Source organism: Alligator mississippiensis, chromosome 4 (assembly GCF_030867095.1).
Source record: "Alligator mississippiensis isolate rAllMis1 chromosome 4, rAllMis1, whole genome shotgun sequence".
In the NCBI taxonomy this organism is placed as follows: Eukaryota; Metazoa; Chordata; order Crocodylia; family Alligatoridae; genus Alligator; species Alligator mississippiensis.
In genome coordinates this window covers 98,693,367-98,719,042 of record NC_081827.1, presented here as the reverse complement: position 1 = coordinate 98,719,042, position 25,676 = coordinate 98,693,367, and the positions used below count along the sequence as shown (strand labels likewise).

Here is a 25,676-nt window from a genome sequence, read left to right as displayed (position 1 = left end):
CAGGAAGATTGGACATTACTCTCCTTCAGTACCCTTCAGAGTTCTCTGAAGGTGATTTATAATCAGTGAGGTATCATCTTAGGAGATGTGTCAGTATGCTGTATCACTGTTGATTTCAGAAACCTACCTAGTCTTGCATTTACCTATCATGTCCTGTCACAAAGAAGGCAGTTCCATGGCCCTATGTCATCCTGGCCCTTGTAAAGAGTTTTTTCTATTCTCTGTAGCATAGAATCTCTGACGAGGATTGTTTATCTTCCTGGAACTGAATGATTGGTCTTCCTCTCCAGCTGTCGCTCTCCTTGGCTCCTTAGGGCCTTGTTACACATTGCAGTTTGAGCTGCTCAAATGTTGTTGGTGTTAGTGCTGTCTGGCTCAAGTCTGGAGCAGTCAAACCTTAAGACCAAAAACCTTTTCTGACTGTCCCCCACCTGCATAGCTGGAAATTGCCACTAGGCAGCTGATGAGCAGGGGCTTGACTAGGGGCTACAAATGGGAATTGCCACTACAGGGCTGATGAGTGAGGACAGGCTTCTATTCCTGCTGTAGGTGGGGGTATGTGAAAGATGGGCTGGTGGGGGGTGGGAACCTGAAGCTGGGAGGTGGAGAGTTAATGGGATGGAGTGGTTAATGAAATGGGAGGTAGAAAGGAAATGGGGTTGGGGGAAAGGTGGTGAAAGGAAGGAAGTCAACCACTGAAGGATAAAATAAAAGAAGTAAATTTGTTTTTAAAGAAATAAGGAGGAAGCAAATTAAAGAAGGTCTCATATTTTAATAAATCGGATTTGGGATTGGGCCATGGGGGCCATTGGGTCGTGCTTCCTGGGGTGGCTGGGAGCTGGGAGTAGTGAGGGAAGATGTTTTTGGGAGAGCTACTGTCCCTACTTCTGGAAGGAAGCCCCAGCTCATGAAGACCAGATCCAGCTTCCCAATTTGTTCTCCCACCCTCCTAGACCCCGCTCCTGGACCCATCCAGGCCATGTGACCTGTCTAGCTGGCATGTGCTTTGCAGGCTGCTTGCATGGGACTGCAACCCAGGGGGTGGGAAGGTCACACACCTAAGGATATGAGGGGGAACTGGCTTGGTTTCAGAACCATCCATCCCTTAGGCAGTAGAGTTCAGGGGGTGGAAAGTTTGTCAATACAGAACAGGAGGGTGGGAGAGGGGACACTGCATCCTGGGATGTTGGAGGACTGCAACTTGGGTGGCTCACCTGTGGGTAGTGGCCACGCATGAATGGAACACAGGTTGGACAGCTTGGATGAAAAATAACCCTCTTGTGGAGTGGCATAACTTTAAATTACCTAAAGTGCACTTAAAACTAGTTTTAGGTGTGAATGTGTGAGCAATCCAGGGATTAAGAGCTCCAGAAGCTGCCTAAAATTAATATTTCCTTTTTTGAATCCAGTGGGATTCTGCTTCCAGAATCTGGTTGCCCCAGTCTTCCTCAGCCACCATTCAAATCACAAATCTTTTCTTCTAGCACAATCATCATCTTGCACCCCACGCAGAGGAAGTTTTAACTGACTTTGGGCACAAAGGAAAACTTCATTACAGATTATAACCACCATTCCATCCTTTGCCCTTATTGTATTGAGCATATCCATAGATCTAGAAAGAAAATCTCTCACATTCCTTCTTTACATTCCCTTGTTTGTTGTTCCTTTTTGACAGCTGTGGAGTTTGCCTGCCAGCTGACTCCTGTGCAAAGCCTCACTGCTTAACTGCACTGCCCCACTAACACTCAAGACCTCAAACACTTGGACAGATCACAGATCCAAGGGTGCCAGCCAAAGAGAGAGGCACTTATTGACCTGCCTTACTTGGCATCTTGTTTATAGCTTATCCTAATGCAAAGAATAAACAATAGACAGAAGCAGAGCTGCTCTGCTGAGAGCTCCATATGACAGTATAGAATGACAGTAATGAACTTTATATTATGTGCAGAAATATTAGCACAGTGACTGAACAAATCTAGGCTTGCCCAACAGCAGCCTGTTGTACTGCATTCTAGACAAGTGCCAACTATTCCCCTTAAGGAACATCATTCAGAGATATCTGGAGCTGTTGCTCTGAAGGACTCTCAACTACTAGTCCACTCCCAGGAAATAATGGTCTCTTTACTCAGGAGTCTGCAGGGCAGGGGCAAGCATTATATGGAACATATCAATGTAAGCTTATGGTACAGAGACTGGGGTCCCATCGAAGAGTGGAATTCTGCTCTGGGCAGGGGAGCCAACCATGGTCACTGTGAAAAGAAGGGCAAGAAGGGATTGGGTCCTGAAATGTTTACAAACCTAAGACTCTCAAGAAAGAGTAAGCTCTGCTGAGTGTAGGGCACATTGCAGGACTTTGTTATTTTGCTAAAATCTGTAATTCCCAAATGCTTTAAGGTCAAGTGACTGTATTTAGCAAATCCCTTCCTTTCCTGCCAGGTTGTCTCCAAAGAGGTTAAATTAGGAACCATGGATGCCTACAATCTATGCAGAGTTCTGAGAGAGTATGTGCCAGTCACCAGTGGTGTTCATGAGGTCTCGGACACTAGTTGTGGGGTCTGGAGTTGATGGACAGTGACATTTCACATCTCAAGGAATGGCATCAGGGAATAGGTTAGATCCTGGAAGTCTGCCATAGAGTCCAAGCATTAGAAGCAGTGACAAGACTCTTCACAGACCCAGTCAGCCTAAAGCACAAGAAAGAGAGCAAAGGGGCACACACACATCTGACTAGGAGCTATACAATAAGAGACTGGGCCAAGTTGTAACAGTTGGCACTTGTGTAAAATCAGATCACATCTTCAAAAGTGTCAAAATATAGATTTAGATGCCTCTTTTCAGATTCTTGGTTTTAAAGACCTAAGCCCTATAATCTCTCCTCAGTATCTTCAGCTATCCAGTCCCAGCAGTTTTCTTATCACAGAGAGAAAACCTGCTTACATCTTCATACATTAGTCACACTATGTCCCTATAACTCTTAAAACACTGTGACATTTTCTCTTATTACAAGGTTTGGAGGGGAATCTGAACATAGCGGTGTGAAATAATCGTATCCTATGCAGTTGGGTGCTGGTATCATAGATTTAGGCAAGTTTCAACAAGCCTTTGCTTGGAGAGGGAAAAAAAAACCTGATTAAATAAAAAATTACTTAGTTAAGTTATTTTGTTCTTGGAGGGGTTGTCTTTTTTTTAAAGACTCTGAGCCTCTTAGCTCTAGAGCTCACAATAACTGTAATTAGTAATTAATTTTTCTCTCCCAGGAGAAATATCTTAGTACTAAGACTCGGAGCTGCTGCTGCTTTTTTTTTCTAAATAAGAAATGGAGCAATTCTCATTGCTGTTACAGCAGGGAGTTAAAAGTTACATTCTGCCTTCCAGCTCTGAAGAGCCAGGAGAGGTTTTAATCTGGAGAACCATAAGTCCTAGCAAAATAGGGCTTGAAGGGACCTCCAGAGGTCATCTAGTCCAACCCCCTACCTGAGGCAGAATCATCCTTATCTAAACCATCCCATACAAACCATGATCTGCTTAAGACTACCGTTAACCCTGACACTACATAGACCTAGCACCCCAACCTACCACAGGTAAAGCAGGGGAACTATGGTGGCCAATCTCCTGCTTCTATAAAATGTTGCCAATATATGCTCAAGAAGTCCCAGGTAGAGGGCAATGCCACCACTTCAGAGAAAGGTAAAAACTCCCACAGTCCATATCAATCTGACAGTGGGGTGAAATTCCTTTCTGACCCCATACATGGCAATCAGTCTGATCCTGACTGGAAGAGAAAGACCCTCTAGCCAGGAACAAATAGCTTTGGTCCCACCAGGAGCATTGGCACACCCCTGTCAAAGTCCCCAGCTTTGTCTGTAGCCAACACTCAATGGCTCTGGGAAGGCTTAAAAAAACACCCTGACACATATAGCAGGAAAAGGGGAGGGCGGGGTGGGGGAGTGGGGAAAAGCAACTAGCAAAGCTCAGAAGAATGGGAAATACCCATGGTAGAACATAGGCATAAGTATGCCTAGACTATCCCTGACCAGTGGCTGTTTGACCTTTTCTTGAACACCTCCAGTGATGGAGAGTCTACACTTTTCCTAGGCAGTCTCTTCTACTGCCTCACTATTCTAACAGTGAAGAAGTTTTTTCTGGATATGCAATCTAAACTTACTTTGCTGCAACTTCAGGGCCAATTGTCCATGTCCTCCTCCTCGCAGCAAGAGAGAAAAGGTGTTTTTCCTCTTCTTTATGGAAGGCCTTCAAGTATTTGAAGACTGCTATCATGTCCCCTCCTAAGTGCCTTTTCTACAAGCAGAACATGCCTAGCTCCTTCAGCCTCTCCTCATATGACTTGCTTTGCAAGACCTTTACCATCTTTGTTGCATGCCTTTGGACCCTCTCTAACTTCTCCACATCCCTTTCATAATGTGGAGCCCAGAACTGCATACAGTAGTCTAGATGAAGCCTAACTAGTGCTGAGTAAGAGAGGCAGTATCACCTGTCTTGTACCTAATGCTTCTGTTGATGCATCCCAAAACTACATTTGCCTTTTGTACAAGTGCATCACACTGCAGACTCATATTGAGTCTGTGATCTACCAAGACTCCCAAGTCCTTTTCCATAGTGCTGCCATCCAGCCAGGTGTCACCCATTTTATATTTGTGTTTTTGATTATTCCTCCCAAGGTATAGCACCTTGCATTTGTCTGCATTGAATTTCGTCCTGTTAGCTCTAGTCAAATTTTCCCATGTCGTGATCTTTCCGAATTGCACATCCTCCAAAGTGTTTACAGTCCTTCCCAGTTTTATGTCATCTGGAAACTTGCTCAAGAAGCTTTCTATGCCAGCATCTAAATCAGTAATAAACACATTGAACAGCATTGGGCCCAAGACAGACTCCTATGGGACTCCACTTGAAACCTCCTGCCATTCTGACATGGACCTGTTAAGAATTCCCTTTGCTTGTGGCTATTGAGCCAGTTATCTATCCACCGTATAGTCATTTTATCCAGCCCGCATTTCTCTAATTTGTTTATGAGAAGGTCATGTGGGACCTCATCAAAAGCCTTGCTGAAGTCCAGATATACTATACAGCATTCCCTTCATTTACTTCATTTGTTGAAGGAGGAGATAAGGTTTGTTTGACATAATTTGTTTTTCATAAATTCATGCCGGCTACTTGAGATTAGCCTTTCCTCCTCCAGATTCTTGCAAATGGACTTGTTTAGGATATGCTCCAGTAACTTCCCAGGTATTGAGGTGAGGCTAACTGGTCTGTAGTTCTCCAGGTCCTCCTCTTTGCCTTTTTTAAAGAGGGGCATTACACTGGTCCTTTTCCAGTCCTCTGGTACCTGGCTCATCTCCCATGATTTCATGAAAATCATTGCCAAGGGCTCTGAGATCTCCTTTGCCAGTTCCTTCAGGAATCTGTGATAAAATCTATTTGGCCCTGCTGGCTTGAATTCATTCAGACCCAACAACATCTCTCTGACCGTTTCTTTTGTTATCTTCTCCCTCAGCTTGCCCCCTTCTTTATACATGTAATCCCTATTAGGTGTCTAGCTGTGGCTTAATTTTTGTGAAGACTGAAGCAAAGTAGCTGTTGAGTAGCTCCGCCTTCTTTGCATCTTTGGTTAGAAGTTTCCCTGGCTTGTTAACAGAGGATGCACAGCTTTCTTGGTCTTTCTTTTTTTGGCCGACATCCTTATAGAGCCTCTCCTTGTTGTCCTTAACCTCCTTTACCAGGTGCAGCTCATTCTTTACCTTTGCCTTCCTGATTTTGTCCTTGCAGGTTCTGGCTGTTTCCTGGTACATGTCCTTGGTGACCTGCCCATTCTTCCATTGCCTATATGCTTTCCCTTTGCATTTGAGGCATTTTAGAAGCTTCTTGTACAGCTACGTTGGTCTCTTGCCATTCTTCTTGTGCTTCCACAGTGTTGGGACAGTTTCTTGTTGGTCTTCTAGTACTATGCCCCTTAGAAACTCCCAGCCTGTCTGGGCACCTTTATCCTTCAATCTATCCTTCCATGACACCATGCCTATTAGCACCTTGAGTCAGCTGAAATCTGCCGTTTTGAAATCTACGTCCTAATTTTGCTGACCTCATGCTTTCCCTATCTCAGGATCTGAAGTTCTAGCATATCGTGATCACTTCTTCCCAAGGTGCCCATCACCTTCACATCCTCCACCAGTTCTTCCCTGTTGGTTAGGACAAGATACAATATAGATGATCCCCTAGTTGTATCCTCCACTTTCTGGAGCAGAAAGTTGTCTTCCACACAAGTTAGGAACTGTCTTGACATTTTGTTTGGCTGCATTGTTCTTCCAGCAGGTGTCCGGAAAATTGAAGTCTCCCATCTGTATCATCCCCTCCATAGCTTTTGGATAGATTTGTCACCTGCTTGAAGAGTGTCTCATCCACCTCCTCTTTCTGATTAGGTGGCCTATAATAAATTCCCAGCATTATCTTGGTGCTGCATCTTTCATCTTTACCCAAATGCATTCTTCTTTGCTGTCTTCTTCCTCATGAACCAGGGAACAAGTGTATGTGTTTCTGACATACTAAGCAACACCACCACCTTTTCTCCCAATCCTGTCCTTCCAAAACAGAGTGTAACCCTCTATGCTGACATGTCAGTCCTAAGAGCTGTCCCACCAAGTCTTGGTGGTGGCCAATCAGATGATAGTTCATTTCATAGGCTGCAGCTTCCAACTCATCTTGTTTATTCCCCATACTTCTTGCATTTATGTATATGCAACTTTGACTTTAAACAGGACTGATTGGCTTGGGGCATGCAGAGAAACTTAAAGCCCTCTTTGTAATGGCTGTCTTTTCTTAAAGCTTTGTCTGATGCCCATTAGTGTTTTCCTCCACAGGTGCTAAAAATAATTTTGCTTGGTGCCTTAGACCATATTTTAAAGCTTTGCCCTGTAAGTGCCAGTTGCAAAATTGGTGGAAGCAGCTGAAAAGCTTGTGGTTTGAGTTTATCTGTTCAGACACACATGGTGTTTTATTGTTAATCTGTATTTATTGAGTGATTATAGTCTGCTCGGTGATGTAGAAGGTCTGGAGGTTTCTGCTGCAAGGAGCTTATGGTCTCAGGGACAAACCAAAGCCAACAGATCAGACACAGACCGCTAATCAAAGAGATGGAGCTGTCACCCAGCAGGGAAGAGGTTTTCATTTGTTAACTTCTTGTTTAACATACTGGCAAAGTGTGTGTCACATTCCCCTGGAGCATTTGGTTTGCAGGCAGATAACTGCCCACTGCTGCTACTGCTAGGTGGAGTTGCTCTTTTTTTCATTCCAGTGGTAGAAAAGGTAGGTAGTCATGTTAGTTGTGCCCTTTATTCTAGTGGTAGAAAGCCAGTCCTTGGTTTGGAAGGTCTGGGGTTGAGAGCCTGTTGGTGGCCTGAAAGAGGAGAGGGTTATATCTGCAGAGGGCATGTACGTGAAGTCACAAAACTTCTCTGTGCCTAAGCAAATTGAACGTGCGCACACAGGGCAAGGAGAGAAGCTCATTCAGCTCTTTCCCCACTTATATCTAGGTCCTTTGTTTGGGTGAAGATGTGTTCACCTCTGTACAATATATAGCAAAATAGGGGTGGAGGTGAGAGTTGGTCCCTTAGGGTGGCTTCGGAGTGCTACCATAATGTAAATATTAAATATTTATGGCAAACAGATGCAACTGTCTGCTGCTTCTAGTGGCACAGACATCTCTGTACAAGGTTCCATGGCTGCTGATCACCTGCTTTTACACACATACACACACAAAGAGTGAATGAGGCATACACACAAATACACAGTGAGGCACAAAGACTGAATGACACACACACACACAAATACACACAGTGAATGAGATGCACACAAATACACTCAGGGTGAATGAGACAGAGTGAATGAGACACACAAATACACATGCACTGAGTGAATAAGATACATACAGAGTGAATGAGACACATAGTGAGGCACATTGAGTTACACACATACAAATACACACCCAGAGTGAATGAGGCACACATAGAATGAATGACACTTATACACAGAGTGAATAAGATGCACACAAAGGGTGAATGAGACACACATACAAATACACAGTGAAGGAGATGCACACAAAGTGAATGAGGTGCACACAAAGTGAATAACACACATACAAATACACACACAGGATGAATGAGACACATATGGAGTGAATGACGCATACAAATACACACACACACACATTGAAGGAGACCCACTCACCCACAATGAAAAAGCCAGAAGGGATGGCCATAGCAAAGCTTTCTGAGCAGGGAATAGTGATTAGATGGGACAATGGCTGGGGAACTGGGATAATGCTCTAATCAGCAGATGGGTAGTGCAGATGTGGTAAAGGAAACCTGGAAGACAGAGGGACCCTGTGATGTCCTATAAAGTCCTAAGGTTGTCATTGTTGGTTAACAAGAATATTTGGACGTGCTGCTGCTCCTCAGTCAGCCTTTTCTGCCACTGTGGGTTTAGCTTATGTGTCAGAGTTGAAAATGTAGCCTTTATATACCTCTCAGTGGATGGACAAGCCCTGTTGCAGTCTCTCTGCTCCCTGGTGCCTCAGAACTGGTTTGTGAGTGATTCAATTCATCCATCAATGGTGCCTTGTGCTTTCAGATCTCTCTGCTACTTTCTTGTTGCAGATAAGTCAGGTCACGTACTTTACTAACAAGGTCTGACGGCAGGTGTCTTGCATGACACACACCACCCACTTAAGCAATTTAGCTGCTTGTTTGCTCTCTTTCATGCCCTGTTCTTGCTCCACCAGTGTCACTGCTATTAGTGCTAATGGACCACGCTAACCAGACAGTAATTAGCTCCTAATGTGCTAAGGTTCAGCTGTTTCTTCTTTGGTGCAGCTACCAAGGGAGGTTAGATTGGAGGGGAGGGCTTCTTCAGGCTAGTTGCCCTCCCCCACCAGCTCCTGGAGGTGAGATGCACGGAGGAAAAAGCCTGTAAGGTCTACCAGGGTAATGGTAATTTCCTGAATGACATGGAGGCAGAGCAGGGTGCATCCAGCAAGAGAGGGGATATGGAAAGGACACAGGATACTAGGGTCACATTAGGTAGTGAGTGGACTAGCTTGGCTGCCACCTCACTTCCTGGCTACAGTTCTTCAGAGGTAGGAGTTTCCAAAGACAATTATCAGTTTCTCCATCTCTGTCTTCAGGGACATCTACCACTGTCCCCTCTTACATAGGCTAGGTGGGAAATTTGAGATTTGGCATCTGCCTCTCCTTTAGCTGTTTTACTGACTTGCATCAGGCTCTTTGGCCTCAAAGTGGGAGAAGAGGGAAATCCACAGTAATGCATCTGAATACCTAATATGTCTCCCAGCTCTTATTTTGGAAGGGAAGACACATGGTTGAACAGTCATCCCCTCTGGAGCTAACCACCATGATCGGCAGCTAAGACAGATGGATGGATAAGCGAGCAGCCCACACAGACTGAAAGCAACGATGACGTGCCTGCCTCCTTACGTGAGAGAGCATTCTACATCCCCTGCCACCTCTGTCTTGCTAATGATGCCAGCCTGTTTGCCTGCTTCCCCCACCTCTGTTCTCTCTTATACATGGAACATCATTGCTATAACTGAATCTGCAAAAGCTGTATCCTCTCTTAGCATCCCAGGATCCAGTTCTGCTATGACATCTACGAGAGTTAACAGTTATATCTAAGTTAGTTGCATTTAAAAATTAGCCCAGCATTTTTGCGCTTGCCTTTAGAGTCACATAATCCTATTCTTCCTCATCCCTTCATATTTCCCATCCTGTCCTGTCACCTCTCCATTCTATCTTGATTGCAAGGTCTCTAGGACATGAGCCACAGCTGCTTTTTTTTCTGCCTGGTTTACTTTTGTAGGCTTTAAAATACTAATCATGACATTTGCATCTCTCATTTTCTCTGGGTGTGGTTTTGTGATATGTTGTACATGCATATCCTAAGAGACAGCCTTAGCCCCAAAGAACTTACAATATAAGTAGACAAGACAGGTGGGAGAAAGGAAATGATACATCAAGTTTAATTGACTTCTTCAAAGGCACAAAGAAAATCTCTGACAGAGGAGGGGATTGAACCACATATCTGGAGACCTAATCCAGTACTTTATTCACAAGGCCAGTCTTCATCTCTATCTTATAATGGCTTTATAACCAGTCTGAGTGGGGAAGCATTTTCTTTTATTTCCTCTCCCTTCTCATTCCCTGTCTGCAATAAGTAGAAGGGGTCATGGCAGTGGTTGCCTATTTGAATGAAACAACCAGTTCTCTTCCCTCTCTCCCAGCCATCCTTGCGGAGTAAGGTTTGATCCATTTAGCCTGAAGGCAACTAGAAAGTAGAGGGCAACAGCAGGTGGTCTCACAGTTAATATATTGATCCCAGGGATGTATTTGGTAGCCCCGTTGGTCTGAGACAAAAAGAAATGCAAAACTTCAAAACTCTTGGTTCAGAGATGATACTTTTATTAGACCAACTAAGAAATTGCAAAAAAATTATCTTTATTTTCTATCTATATATTTTCTACCTTTTACCATCTTTAATTTTCCCTCAGCCTGAAAAAGGGTGCATGCGCCTGATTTGTGATTTCTTAGTTGGTCTAATAAAAGGTATCATCTCTGAACCAAGAGTTTTGAAGTTTTGCATTTCTATATTGATCCCAGACATCTGAGCAGTGGTTGGTAACTCTGGATGAAAAAGGGAAGAGGGGAAAAGAAAAGAGCGAACATATACATTAATTGGAGTCAAAAGAAGGTTTGGCGATTAGGGGGGATGATTACTGAAATGGAGGCACAGATTGGTCTCTATTTAACTGTGATGTCAGAGACCCACTTCAGCTAGATCAAAGAAAATTTAAATGTGAAACTGGCCCCTGTGAGTGATCAAATATGCAAACTGCCAGTGGCCACTGCAGATACAGACTTTTGAGTTGCCAATACAGAGGAAGACATGCAAAGTCAAAAGAAGAAACTTATAGCCCTAAAGTGTCAAGTTAGCACTGGAAGATTGTAAAACAAAGGCTTTAGAAAAAGTGTTCATGGTTTAGCACTACTAAAAGGGACCAAGGCAAGCACACCATACATGGCTCCCCAGTGCTTTGGATATGATAGTCAAATCAAATAGGAAACACTGGTTCAGAATGCTAGTTTGCAGCAGTAATACATTAGATCACATCTAGTTATACAACTACAGACAGCAGCCTGTGATTTTTGATGTGGCCAGGAAATTGGAGGAAATAAGTGTGGAGAGCAACTGAGTATCCTTTCCTTTAAGACTACAAGATATAGAAGAAGGGGCTGAATTTCCAGAAGTCCTCAAACAGCTCATTGGAGAAACTTTGATTTCCATGAGTAGTTCCAACAATCCAGACAGAATGTCAGGCAGGTCAAACTAATATTTTTTATACACCAAGAGAAGCCCACACATTTCTGCTGAGCACCAAATGCAGCTGGCAAGAAAATAGGAACTGAGCATACTCAAGTAGAACTCATCAGAAATTCACTGAATATTAGGGAGGAGGACATTGTGATGACTTAAATGCTGCAAAATGCAATGGCCATGCATTGTAAGAGGCATAATGCTTCAGTAACAGGAGATTTTATGGAATGATTTTAAGTTAACTACTACTTAGCAATACTCTTAATACATTTTTCAGCAAATAACAGTAAAGGAATTAACGTTAGGAAAGTTTATAATTATTTAATATGGCTATCAGAAATATACTCTAAAGTATACAGATAATGTATAAGAAGATATAGCCTAAGGTTGTATGTTTTATTTGGGGATGCTATTGAAGGTAATTGCAGGGAAACTGATAGACAAAAACCTATGTAGATACAGATAGCTGAGGTTAAGTGGGAAAGGTGAGGAAAATATTACAACATCACTGTGTGGCTCTTATGTCTTTGCTATAGATGTTCTTTGCTCCCCTTTTATGAGATGCCTGGTATGCCTGTGCGAAGCAGCAGTATTTGCTTCGGTTTCGGCCGATTCGGAGGACAGTGATTCGATTCGGTGATTCAAATCACTGTCTTGATTTGATTTGACTGAATCAGCCAGGCCCATCCCCCACCCCTCTTCCAGCCCAGCAATGGCTGCTCTGCCTGCCCCAGCTCCCAGCACTTGGGGGAAAAAAAGCCCTGGCTCAGAAGGTGCTTCTGGGCGGGGGGCAATCCCTGCTGTCCCCCACTGCCCCATGCTGCATAGGGGGCTCTGCGCGAGTCCCTGAACCCCCACCCTCCACTCCCCCAGCCCCGTCACGGGTGCCCCACATGGGCCAGATCCGGCCCTTTAAGAAAAAAAAACCCCCTGAAGAAACCCCAGGCTCACTGCTCCTGCTGGCAGCTCAAGGGGGCTGGCAGGGGTCCCCCATGGTCCCCTCCCCGCTCCTCCACCCCTAGTACTTACCAGCTTGGAGTGCCTGCAGCTCCCTGCTGCAGCCACCAGGGACTGCCCGAGTCATCAAAGCTCTCCGAATCTTTGCCAAAGATTCAGAGAGCTTTGAATCAATTCAGATCTTTAAATTGGTCTCCTGATTCAATTTGGAGATTCGGCCACCGAATCGGGCTGAAACTCCTCTGAATCGAGTCACCACCCAAAGCTTTGCACAGCCCTACTGGTTAGTATTGCCTTGTGTACATCACACTTCTTTTTTGTGTCCATCTTTGTCTCTCCTATGTGTCCCATTTGTGTTCATCCTTTGTGGCCTTTTTATTTAAGGAATCAAGTTTACTTAGCAAAAAAATCTAGAATAATGGTTCTCAATCTTTTTAGGCTCAAGACACCTATCATTAGACTCAAGGCATCCATGGGAAAATGCCAGCTTTTTGTTTTCACTCATTTTTTAATGGAAAAATAATAGAGCAATTCTTTTGTTGCAAAGTACTCAGACCGCAACAGGTTAGCGTGTTTTTGGAACTCTGGATTTCTATTTGAAATCTCTGGGTTTATCTTGTGAATCATGTTTGCACACCTAGCATTGTGTGGCACCACACAGCACCCTTGAAAGGATTTCAAGGGACCCCAGGGTATCACAGCACCTGATTGAGAATCAGATCTAACATGTGAATATACAAAATGTGCTTGTGACTGTTGCTGCTCATGTGGCACAGCCAACTTGGCTGGGTTCTTTTGCTGCTCTCGGGCACTGAACATCATTCTTGGAGCTTCGTTACTATGGGAGAGGTGGAGAATGCCAGTACAGATTCAAGCCCAGTTTCCAACTCATGGAAGCAGAGGAGCAAAAGAAGTGCCAAGCTGTGGCTAATGAAGTTATTCTGCCATGGCTTATACCTCATGAACAGTCTGAGCTTGTAGCACTAGGAGTTTGTATGCCACTCTCACTGTATGCTTGTTGTCTGCTCCAGTGGTTTGGCATGAGTTGAAGGCACCCCTGGCCAGACCCTGTTGTTACTTCCTGGCCAAGGTCAATGTATTAACAGATTGGTTAGCACATGAACCTAGTGACCGGGACTGTCCCCCCCTGCTAAACTCAGGGTCCTTTGTGTGTTTGACTAAACAGACTTGCCAGAGTGCAGGATAATGATTATCATCCAAACAGAAAGAGTACAAAGAGAGGGCAATAGTAGAAAGAGAGAGAGAGACAGACAGACAGACTACAGGGAACAGGAAAAGGGGAGAGGAAAAGAGAGAAGGGGATGAGGAAAAAATGGACAGAGAAAAGGGGAGGGCAGGACTGAGTGATGAAGGTGGGAGAGAGGGGTATCTAGAAAGAAGGACAGGACTGTGCAAAGGGGCATGGGACAGAGAGATGGAGAGGAAGCAGGAGCAGGGATATGGAGGGGGGAAGCCCGGGGAAGGGCAGAGCCCAAGTGGAGAGAGCGTTTGATGCTCCAGACGGCCGGTGCTTTAGAATTCTGCAGAGCAAATGCCTTATCGGTTTTGACAGCTGAAACACACAGGGCAAAGACTGTCTCTCTCCTCACCCTGCCTCTTCCTCTTTCCGTCTTTACCCTTCGCTGCCTCCTTTACTTCTCGAAATGACTAACTGGCTCCTTCCTGGGTATTCTGAGCAGAGGCAGAATTGAAGTAACTTTCCTTGACGAGAGCCTCTGGCCCTGCTTTGGAGATGTCACAACAGATTCTTTCCATGCCATGCCAAACCCTGGCTAATTAATGCTGCACGCCTGACAAGTCATGTCGGCTGCTCTCTGGCTATGGATCTGAGAGCTGACCTCAGCATGGGGTGGCAGTCAGACTCTTCTCAGTATAGGGCTTCCCTCTCTTTACTCCTTTCATTCCCAATGTTCCTGCAGCTGGGGTTTCCCTTTCAGGCAATGCTCCCATCCCACTCACTGCCGTGACTCCTTCCAATAACTGATGCCCCACCCTTGCCCCAATCAGTATACCTGCCCTCTTCCCTGCAGTGGTTTCCTCCTGCCCTCTGCTCCTACCCCACAGTCAACAGTCCCACCCATTCCGTACACTGATTCTCCCCCACATAGCCAGTGCCTCTGCCCTGTTCCTTACAAGGATTTCCTCCAACAGACAATTCTCCCATGCCTCCAAGCCAGGGCTCCCCTCACAGCTTGCATTACATCCCCGTTCTATACATTGATTTCCTCCTTGCCCTCACATCCATTATTTCCACTCCTGCAGCAATGCCCACTGGGAACGTCTGGAACTGGAACAACTGGTGGATTCCTGCAGTTCTCATTCCTCCCTCTTCTTCCTAGTGACCATTTGCATTCCTTTAACTCCCATATTCAAAAGGGACAGTAATCATTTTTTAGGGATCAGGCAGCTCCCATTAATTTCTGAGGTATTTCTCTGAAGTCTTTGAAGATAAATGTGGCTGTTGGGAGAAGAGGATTTATCTTATAAATTCAATTATCTCAACAGCTCCATGTCCAAATCCCTTCACAGATCAGGGGTTTCCCTCTGATTTAGCATAGTTCCAGCTTTTGAATCTTCTCTCACACTCACCCACCCACAACCAAAGGCCACATAATATCCAGTCGATGGCTGAGGTAAGCTACCATTTACATCAAGAGGGAACTATCCTCTTCTTCTGAGGAAGGAGGTAGATTGAAGGGAAGAGAGCTGAAATCCTGATGCAAAGTTTTTTTCCAGGTCACACTCTTTGCTTGACTGCTTTTGGGTTCCAAAGGCTTCATGAACAAAAAGCAGCAATTATATTTAAAAAAGAAGAGAAACTAGGCAGCTAAGTTGGCATATATAATCAGGCTCACATTCACTCATCAGATTGACATGTGACCAGGCAAGGACTCCAGAGATCTTGAAGAGAGCTTGGGTGCATCTACGTGTTCATTAATGCACCGTAGTACAGCACATTAAGTTTAGTACGTGGTTAACTGAGTACTAAATCAATGCGCAGTAACTCGCACTACTGCACAGTAGCATCAGCGCATGGGTTTTTAGTGACGCTTTCTGTGCAGTAGCATATTAGCATGGTTTTTGCCTGGCACGCAACTGTGCAGTGTTATTAGGCTACTGTGCAGTTAGTATCTCGTGTAGACACATCCTTTGAGAGCTAAGAAAGGAGGCAGTCATTTTGACTTTACTTTCACAGGACCCTGCTTCTGTAGGGTCATGTGATCATCATGGTTCCCCGAGCCCCTCCAGATGGCTGGTAATAATCAGATTCATAGATTGTACACGGCTGGAAGGGACCTCGCAAGATCATCGGGTCAAGCCCCCCTGCACCAGGCAGGAACGACAACTGGGGTCAGGTGACCCCAGCGAGGTGACTGTCCAGTCTCCTCTTGAAGATTTCCAGGGTAGGTGATTATACCATGTCTGGAGGGAGTTTATTCCACAGTCCGGACACCCTGACTGCAAAGATTTTCCTAGAGTTGAGCCTGAAGCAGTCTCTCAGGAGTTTGTGGCCATTACTCCTGGTTTTCCCCAAGGGTGCCCTGGTGAACAACAATGTTCACCGAGCTCTTGATGTACTCACTCCCCTGATGTAGTGGTAAGCTGCTACTAACTCCCCTCTCAGCCTTCTTTTTTTAGGCTGAAGAGGCCCAAGTCCCTCAGCCTCTCTTTGTATGGTCTGCCTTGCAAGTCTCTGATCATATAGGTGGCTCTTCTCTGGACTCTCTTAAGTTTTTCCACATCCTTGTTGAAGTGCAGTGCCCAGAACTGGACACAGTACTCCAGCTGCAGTCTCATCAGGACCGAGTACAGTGGGAGAATCACTTTCTTGGTTTTACATGAGTTGCATCGGTTGATGCATGCCAGAATATTGTTTGCCCTTCTGGCTACAACTTTGCACTGAGGGCTCATGTTCATGCGATGGTCGATTATTATCCCTATATCCTTTTTGGTCATGGTGCTAGTCAAATTGGCGTCACCTAGTCTGTAGGTATGTTGGCATGGGTCCTCTGCAGTGCAGATGCTGACCCAAACTCCCCACTCCTCAGATCAAGAGTTTTCATTTCACTTGGATGTTCCAAGTTTTTTTGCCACGGTGTAGGAGTGTTTAGATCCAGGAATATTGTTCAGGCCCTTTATAGAGGCAAGGATTTGAATTCAGATTTTACAATTCACCCATCATAGCAAGTTTGGGCACAGTTCCCTGCATCAACTAGTCTCCACCATGACATTCCAACTTCTGTCATCGTTTGACTCCCTCTGTTGGTAGTATGTTGATGTCAGGTGAATGATGGCAAATGCCATGAGACTTTCAAACACTTGCATGGAAAACATGAGCCTTGTTTCCTAACAGTCAGCCTTTTCCTACCTGCTCATTTTCTGTGACCTCTGTGCTGGTCTCCATGGCAACCTTCCCTACTGACACACATGGAAAATTATGACATCAGGTGATGCATGCTTCCAGTGCAGCCTAACTTCCCCTTGTCCTGGGTTACATCTACAAGACATGGTCTCAGGAGGGGAAGGATGTGAAAGCAAAATCAGAATTGGGAATTCCTGGGGCACTTCAGCTTCATAGATTTTATAGATTTCATAGACATTAGGGCTGGAAGGGACCTCAGAAGATCATCGAGTCCAGCCCCCTGCCCGAAGGGCAGGCAGTCATCTGGGGTCATAGGATCCCAGCAAGATAAGCATCCAATTTACTCTTGAAGGTGTTCAATGTAAGTGCTTGAACCACCTCCGATGGCAGGCTATTCCAGACCTTGGGGGCTCGGACAGTAAAGAAATTCTTCCTTATGTCCAGCCTGAAACGGTCTTGCAGTAGTTTGTAGCCGTTCAACCTCGTCATCCCTTGGGGCGCTCTGGTGAACAAACGTTCCCCCAGATACTGGTGGTCACCCCTGATAAACTTATAGGTGGCCATCAGATTAACCCTTAGCCTGTGCTTTTCCAGGCTAAAGAGCCCCAGGGCGCTCAGCCTGTTGTCGTAAGGTCTGTTTTCCTGACCTCTGATCATGCACGTAGCTCTTCTCTGGACTCTCTCAAGCTTCTCCACATCCGTTTTGAATTGTGGAGCCCAAAACTGGATGCAGTACTCCAGCTGTGGCCTCACCAAGGCCGAGTACAAGGGGAGAATGATGTCCCGGGATTTGCTTGAGAAGCATCTATGGATGCAAGCCAGCGTTTTGGTCGCTTTACTAGCCACAGCATCACATTGAAGGCTCATGTTCATCTTGTGGTCAATGATGACCGCCAAGTCTCTTTCTTCCATAGTGCTGGCCAGTGTAGCACTGCTGCCTATAAGGATGCTGCAGATTTTTCCTCCCAAGGTGGAGTACCTTGCATTTTTCAGTGTTAAACACCATCAGGTTCTTGTCCGCTCATTTGCTAAGCCTGTCCAGGCCAGCCTGGATCACCCTCCTGTCTTTTGGTGTGGATGCTCTGCCCCAAAGTTTGGTGTCATTGGCAAACTTGGCCAGTCCGCTTCTGACTCCAATGTCCACATCATTAATGAAGCTGTTGAACAATATGGGTCCAAGGACAGAGCCTTGGTGAACCCCACTGGTCACAGGGCACTGTGATGATTGACTTCCATCAATTACTACCCTCTGGGTCCGACCACGGAGCCAATTCCCCAGCCAGTGGATCGTGGTGGACCCAAGGCCACAATTGGCCAGTTTCGACAAGAGGTAATCATGGGATACCAGATTGAAGGCTTTTTTTAAGTCAAGATATATGACATCAATCTCTTCTCCCTTGTCCAGGTGATAGGTCACCTGGTCGTAGAAGAAAATGAGATTGGTGAAGCAAGACCTACCCGCAACAAACCTGTGCTGCCCAAGGGGACCATCTAAATCTCTGAAAGATCACCACATTTCCAAAGAGGAAGGGAATTGAAAATAAATTGTCTCAGTATTGTCTGCATAGACAGCAGGTTCCTTCACAGGATAGTTTCCACCTTGATTTTGTGAGTGTATGGCACTTCTTTTCAAGAGGACACACCAGACAGCAACGTAAGGAGATGCCAGAGCTATGGATAGGTGAGGACTGGACTGAAGAGATCTATTCCTGGTACCAGTTCCAAGGCAGAAGTGGGAGTGTCTTGGATACCATCTTGCTAGTCCCAGTGGACATAACAACAGAGCTCAGGCTAGGGATCCGGTCACAGTGTATGCATATCTTGCATTTTTCCACAGCCTTGGTTAGCACCAGTGATCCTGACAAAGTATTGCCACATGGTGCTTCTCTGAAGCAAACCAAAATCTCTAGTTAAACTGGTAGGCTAGAGCTCATTGTTTTAGAAGGTGGCCTCTACAAATTTAACACTCCCAGGTATGAAAGGTCAAATTTTCTTACAAAAGAATGATCCCAGTGATCGTTCCTAGAGAAGCCATTGTTGTTTTCAGTGGTATCTGGCTTTGGAACTGACCATCCTAGAATCTTGCAACTAATAAGAGACCTACTGAGACAGATCCTCAGACACCTAGGATTTCCAGGTTTCCACAATGCTAACACTCTTGAGTGTTGGAGTTCAACTGCAGCAGGCACAGAACGCCTGAGAGGTTGGGGAAAAAATTCACTTTTAGTATCATAGGAACTATTGCACATAATTGATAAGCTCTGGTTCTATCCAGCAAAGGGCAATAGAGTACACATAGTCAATAGTCTGTTCATTATAACACTGAGCCTTTTCTGCTCTGCTCAGTGATGACAACTGGCATTTCTAAGGACTTTTATCTAAACACTTGTAGTTCAACAAAGGCCATCTTTCCACGCTGTAGAGTTTTATATTTGTGCCATTTTTTATCTGGCATTGGGTAAAGTTGTTTTGAATTGTTCTGCTGTGGCTCTTATAGGAAACTACTAGCAAATTGCCCATCAAGAAGGATGGGTGCGGGGGAGGGGGACAGCAGGGATAGAGCCCCATGTCTGGACCCGCACCCCACTTCCCCCCATCACTCCTCGTCCGACCCCACTCCCCCCCTGCTTTGGGTCTGATCCCCCCCCTCCCCCCCACCTCATAGGGTCCGACCCCGCTCCAGCACTCCCTCCCCCCTGCTGCTTTGGTACAGCCCCATTCCCCCCCTCCCCTTTCCACTTTGGTCTGGTCCCGCTCCCCCCATCTTCCCCCGCCACTTTGGGTCTGACCCTGCTCCCCCCCTCCCCCCTGCCGCTTTGGTCCAGCCCTGCTCCCCCACTTCCCCCTTGCTGCTTCAGTCTGGCCCCACTCACCCCTTCCCCCCTGCTGCTTTGGTCCAGCCCCACTCCACCTCCACCCCCCCACCCCCCCGCTTTGGGTCCAGCTCCACTCCTCCCTGCCACTTTGGGTCCGACTCTGCTCCCCCCCCCCCCCCCCCCCCCCCAATTGCTTTGGGTCCGCCTGGCCTGTATCCATGTGCTTCTCCACTCCCCTCTCTCCCTCCCTCCCTGCCGGCTGTTCTGGGGGGCATCTGGGCCGGGCAGTGGGGGGACACCGCCACTGTAATTCCACCCTTTCACCCTCAGGCAGGGAGGCATGGGGAAGCCCCGCTGCTCAGATGGCGAAGGGCGTGTTCCCCTCTGCCAAACTTCCCTGGCAGCAGTGCAAACTTGGGCCCGTGCAGCCCAGGCTGCCCAGCCAATCACCACTCACCCTCTTGGCAGCACACGTGCAGTTGGCCAGAAGTGTCATGGACAGGCAGACCTGTGTCTGTATGTCTCCTGTGTCAGGTGGCCTGCGTGTGTATGTCTCCATGCTCATACTTGCATATCTGAGAGCCTGTGTGTGTGTGATACTGTTCTGTACCCATCCTCATCTTTTAATCATAGCTCCAACACTCACACTTCCTGTGGGTTGCTTGCATCTATCCAGTGGGTTTTTGTTGGGTTTTTAAAAAATATGAGTATTTTGATTACCTGCAAAAAAAATCCCTTCTCTCTGTCTCTGTCTCTCTGTGTGTCTTTCTCGGTGTTCAGTGCACATGGAGATGACAGGGAGATAGATCAGCACTGCTGTATTTCAGGAAAAGAATTATTTCACTCAGTTACTCTAAAAGTGTAACAGAGAATGGAGTGATGGGAAAGAGAAAGAGAGAGAGAAAGTGAGAGAATAATCACAACATCTCGACAGGTTTACCCTATTGTGTTTGAAAATCTATCACTCACGCGAGTCTCTTTGTGAAAGGTGAAGACAGCTAACTAGACACATGCTTTTCCTGTCCTTTTAGGGGGAATTGAAGTGATGGAATATAGGGACCAATATTTGGATACCAGAGCCCTGGAGGAGGTAGGAGTCACAGTGCTGTAAAGAGTTGAAGCAAGTAGCCTTGGTGTTTAAGTATAAAATGAACGTGGTGCTGGAGGAAGTTGCTGGATAGAATGAAGGTCTCCAGATCTAAGTATAGCATGATAAGCAGATGTATCTGTTTTTTAAATAGGTACAGTAGCAGAAAGATTATGTCTTCTACCTAGTGTCGGTCCACCTTGAAAGAGCAAAAGGATGTCCATTTTACATAATCTTGTGATTAATGTTTAGGGGAAAGGATTCAGGCCTAGATTTTATTCTGGACTGTGCCACAGACTTATTGTGCAGCCCGTCAGCAAGTTGTTTAATCTCTCTTTGTTCAGTTTTCCCTTATGCAGTCGGAAGGTGTTGATACTTCCCTACTTCCCTGTGGGATCTCAGCCTCATTTCATTAAATTGTGTAAAATGCTTTTGAGATCTTCAGTCAGAAGTTCTATGGACATATTATGAGGATCATTATTATTGCATTTCTGCCAACTCATTAAAAAGAGAAAGTAATGTTTCCTAATGCTTGTCAACAGGTAAGGAAGTATTAGGCCAGGGAACACAGTGCCAGTCCAGTAGGGGTACGCGAAGCAAGCCCTATATGATTCGGATTTGGCCCAAATCGGGGACAGTGATTCGATTTGGCCGAATCCGAATCTGAAGATTCAATGCTGATTCAGAAAATAACCATTTAGAACAAAGATACAGCTTTAAATGCTTTTTCTACATACCTCGAGGTACCAGCACGGCTTGTGAATGCTGCAATGCTGGGGCGAATGGAGCATCCCACAGGAGCATGGGGGCCCCACCCACGTGTTCAGCAGTGAACCTGGAAGTGGACCAGAAGTACTTTCGGTCCACTTCTGGGTCCACCAGGGAGCGCACAGGGGCTCCCCATGCCTCCCTGGCTCAGCAATCAGCTGTAGGGGGACCCCCCAGACCCAGGAGGCACCAGTCGCCAAGCCAGGGTGGTGCGGGGGGGGGCTCCCAGCCCGCTCTCCGGCAGACTCAGAAGTGGACCAGAAGTGATTCTGGTCCAGTTCTGGGTTTGCTGCCAAGCGTGCTGAGGAGCCCCCCGCACTCCTGTGGGACGCTCCATGCGCCCCAGCGTTGCAGCATTCACAAGCCGTGCTGGTACCTCGAGGTATGTAGAAAAAGCATTTAAAGCTGTTTCTATGTCTGAAGCGCCAAATCTTTCCAAATCTCTCTGAATTGATTTAAAGGGTTCTGATTCAATTTGGAGAGATTAACGGGTCCTCTGATTCAATTTGGATTCAGAGATTCGGACGCTGAATCGGGCCGAATCTCTGCCAAATTGAATCAAGGACCGAAGCTTCTCACAGTCCTACAGGCCAGTGCTCCAGCCTACGTCTGTCTTCTTCAAAGGAGAGAGGGAGGCTATCTGGGGAGAGTTGTTGCTGGATGTACTGCCAGGTTTAAAAAGCTAAGACCCCATATATAAAAATATCCCTTTTAGGACAGTGTCCAACAGGAGCAACTTACAGCTGAGATACGATGACCATCATTGCTGTGTGTGGGCCTTGCCTACTGCCATAATGTATGCTGTGGAAATCAGAGGGCTACACATGCACACACAGTAAGCTGGAAGAAGGGAGTCAACTGCTCTGGCGTGTTCAGCTGCCAGGTGGTGTCTTGTCCATGTCTCTCTGTAGGGTTCACCTTGAGGGGAGTGGGTTGTTTCTCCCACTGTCATCTTTTGAAATCTAGCACAGCCCTTTCCCCTTGTGACAGTCACAGCAGGTAAGTGCCAGGCTGGGTTCAACACGGCCTCCTTGGCTGGATGCTAATGGCTTATCATTGCTGCTCTGTACCTCATTTCCATTCTAATAAAGGGCTGGCTTTTCAACCTTGGGGTTCTGGGGACTTGAGTTCAGCTCTTGTAGAGCCTCCAGCAGACTGCAGCTCTCTTTTTACAGTTTCCAGGGACTCACGCTTCACTTTCAGGGCTTATCTTGTCACCAGAAACCCTTGAATAAAAATACAGTCTGAGATTTGCAAAACCAGGTGTCATTCATTTCTCCTGCCTTTCTGGACTCAGTGGGGAGTATGCCAGAAGATTATGAATGTATAAGGAGATCATTGGCTCACTGGTAACCCCTTTTTTAATGCTTTCCCCCACAAGATTGCAGGACAGCCTGATGGAGAAGAACTGATGCATTGGAGGGTTTTGACTTTGCACCAACTATGTGAACAACCCTGCTGTCTCATCTCCAGTGCACTTCACTTCCCTCTGCTAGGGCCACATGCTTATTTTGATCCAAGTTGCTGATTGTCTTAAACTCATTCTGTGTCTCTCCTTTTTCAGGATGGTGGAATATTCCCTGGACCTCCAAAACATTAACTTGTCTGCAATCCGTACTGTTCGTGTCCTGAGGCCCCTCAAAGCTATCAATCGTGTACCCAGTAAGTCATTCTTCCCTCCAACATGTACCCCATTTCATCTGTAGTTTTCCTTTATCTGTGCCTTTTTTATCTATCACTCTTTGCATCTCTTCCCACACTGCCTTATTCCACCCTGAATAGACCAATTAACCAATAAGTCACATATATAGGTTTGTGTGGGTGAATGTGTCCCAGCTTTTGGACCCGTGTGTGGCTCAAGAACTCATCATACTGATCCTCGTACCTCTGAGTCACCAAATCCCACCTGGCTCCAAGCTGAGGTGAATACTGAAGAGCTCTGGGGTGCTGAGAGCTGGTACACCCTTTACCTCTAAGCCATTAGTTCCAGTCCAGGTGTATACTAAGTTCTATGTGCGTGAGGATATGGACAGCTCAAGAAATTGTACTGAAAGGGTTGGAGGAGGTCTGTACTGTGCCATCAGCTGCTGTGTGGTAACAGCTCTATCTAGCTGTTGGTGGAAACTAAACTGTGGTAGTCTATCCCTGAATAAAATAACTGCTAATTTCCAGCAATGTGGCTTCCATGTACTGTGGAATAGAGCGTACACATGAAAGAGTTATCATGGAACAGATGACAAGCACTAGACCCTTTCTCCCACACACATTTAACTCAGTATAATTTCAGTTGTCACCCTAGCTCTTCATTTTATCTCCAAGACTCCTTGCCAACCCACCCCCAAAAAGCCTTTTCTAAAAGGGACCGAGCTGGGTTGTGGGGAATGTGTGAACAGTAAGGCCACACGAAGTATCATCCTGCCCAGTATCACCTCATTGCATGCCAAAGAGCAGGAGCTGAAAGTTGTGCAGTAAAGCAAATAGGTATTTTTTATTTCTTACATAAAAATATGGAAGAAAGGCGACTGGCTATAGCCTCCTGGAGGGAGGTGTGTGGGATGTATGAGCCAAGGTGGCTTCTTGTAAGTGGTGGGGTTGATCTCCTATCGCCTTCAACATAATTCTTCAGTTTCCTTTAATCTAAAAATAAATCAGCCCAGCCCTGCTTAGAGGTGAACGATGCTGAGATTCTCTCTCTTCTTCAGCCCATGCTTTCACCTCCCATCTTGTCCTGGCTTTCACCTCCACAGCTCTGTTTGCATGCCTGTATATGTGAGTCATCCTATGAGGAGCACTGGGGATTGAACTGCCAGACTGATGAGCTGAACATGAATCTGAACGCACAAGCAGCTTTCCACAGAGTGCTGTCACAGTTTAGCAGTCCCCAACTCATTTGGTTCAAATCCAAGAGTTGGACCCACCCCCTGGTTTTAATTTCACTGTGGAGGGAAGAATTTATGAAACTATGAAATACCACAGGAGGGGTGCCCTAGAGAGGAGAGGTAGCCATGTATGCCCAGTGCACAAGTAATGCTACTTTCTCACTTTTTGCTGAAACAGTAGCCATTGGAATCAGTGGATTCTGATCTTTGCCATATGACAAAGCCCTTGCCTTATGTAACTCTGGCTCATTTCACACAACAGGGGCTGGGAAGTATAGAGGAGCCTTTTAGCTGTACTTCACTATTGTTTTACTCCCAACTTCTAATTCTTACCCCTCAGTTCATCTGTCCCTTGGAACTACTTTTTCAATTTGATGTTACTATTTGAACCCAACTCAGTAAATAAGGATTGCTGATGCAATTTGGCTGTAGGAAGTGTTGGTGTAGACAGTAGAGGTTTCAAATGGGGAGATAGATTGGCTGTAGTGGGCCACTTCTGTGCCATTGAGATTAGTGGATTCATACCAGCAATGAATTTTCTCCAGCACATCTATTTGGTATAGGTGTCTGTTCCTTACTTAGCCTTAGGAGCTGCCATGCGTGGCACCATGAAACTTTCAGTATTTCTTCCCTTCCTTCCCAAGCTTTTATACTTAAGTTTCCTTCTTCACTATCCAGCAGGAAGTTCCTTTCCTCTTCCTTCCAGTCTTCCCTGTTCTCACTTTTATCAGGCCATAGGCCACGACCTCATTATGGGTTTCCTAACTCTATCCTATCCTAGCCCATACCTCAGTGGCTACAATACCCCTGCAGGGCCAGACAATGCTTGCTTAAGGTGGGGGCAGACTAGAAATTAAATTAAAAGAAACCAGGTGATGGGCTCTTTCCTGAGGACATGTATCAAGGAGACTTCAGGTACTTAGCCCAGCAGTCACCAACAAGGCTAGACAGATAAAAATGCAAGGCCTCGTGTTCATCTCATCAACACCAATTCCACTAGTGCCAGTGCAGTTACACTTAGGGAAAAGCAGGACTAGTGAGATCAGAATCAGAACTGCAAAGACTAGATTTATAGAGCACCAGGCCAGAAGTGGTGTTTCTTCATCTAGTCTGCTCTCCTATGGAAAACAAGACCGTAGAATTTCACCTGGTTCCTCTTGTGTGGAATCCATTAACTAGCCACATGGCTGCCTCTAGAAATCGCTCCTTAACATTGATCTCCTTTCTGAATTCTATCAGTCTCCATGAGATACCCTCAGTATCTGCATAGAGCTGTTTCTGTTTTAATTTCTGTTTTGCTATTATGCTGTTATAGCTCCCTGTCTACGTAACAAAACGCCTCTTCATCCAAAACCACTTCACATAAAACCACATATTTATTAAGTGAAAAA

General features: G+C 45.8%; 1 protein-coding gene across 1 annotated transcript in view; it reads left to right on the top strand.

Annotated features, from left to right (window-relative positions):
• The window catches only part of LOC132250132 (voltage-dependent T-type calcium channel subunit alpha-1I-like), a 34,418-nt gene extending 11,265 nt beyond the window's left edge, over nt 1–23,153 (top strand). The window contains exon 3 of the mRNA XM_059726386.1: nt 22,971–23,153. Coding sequence (XP_059582369.1) covers nt 22,971–23,112 — 142 coding nt within the window. The 3' untranslated portion in view covers nt 23,113–23,153. The remainder of the gene's footprint in view (nt 1–22,970) is intronic.
• Nucleotides 23,154–25,676: the final 2,523 nt, after the last annotated feature.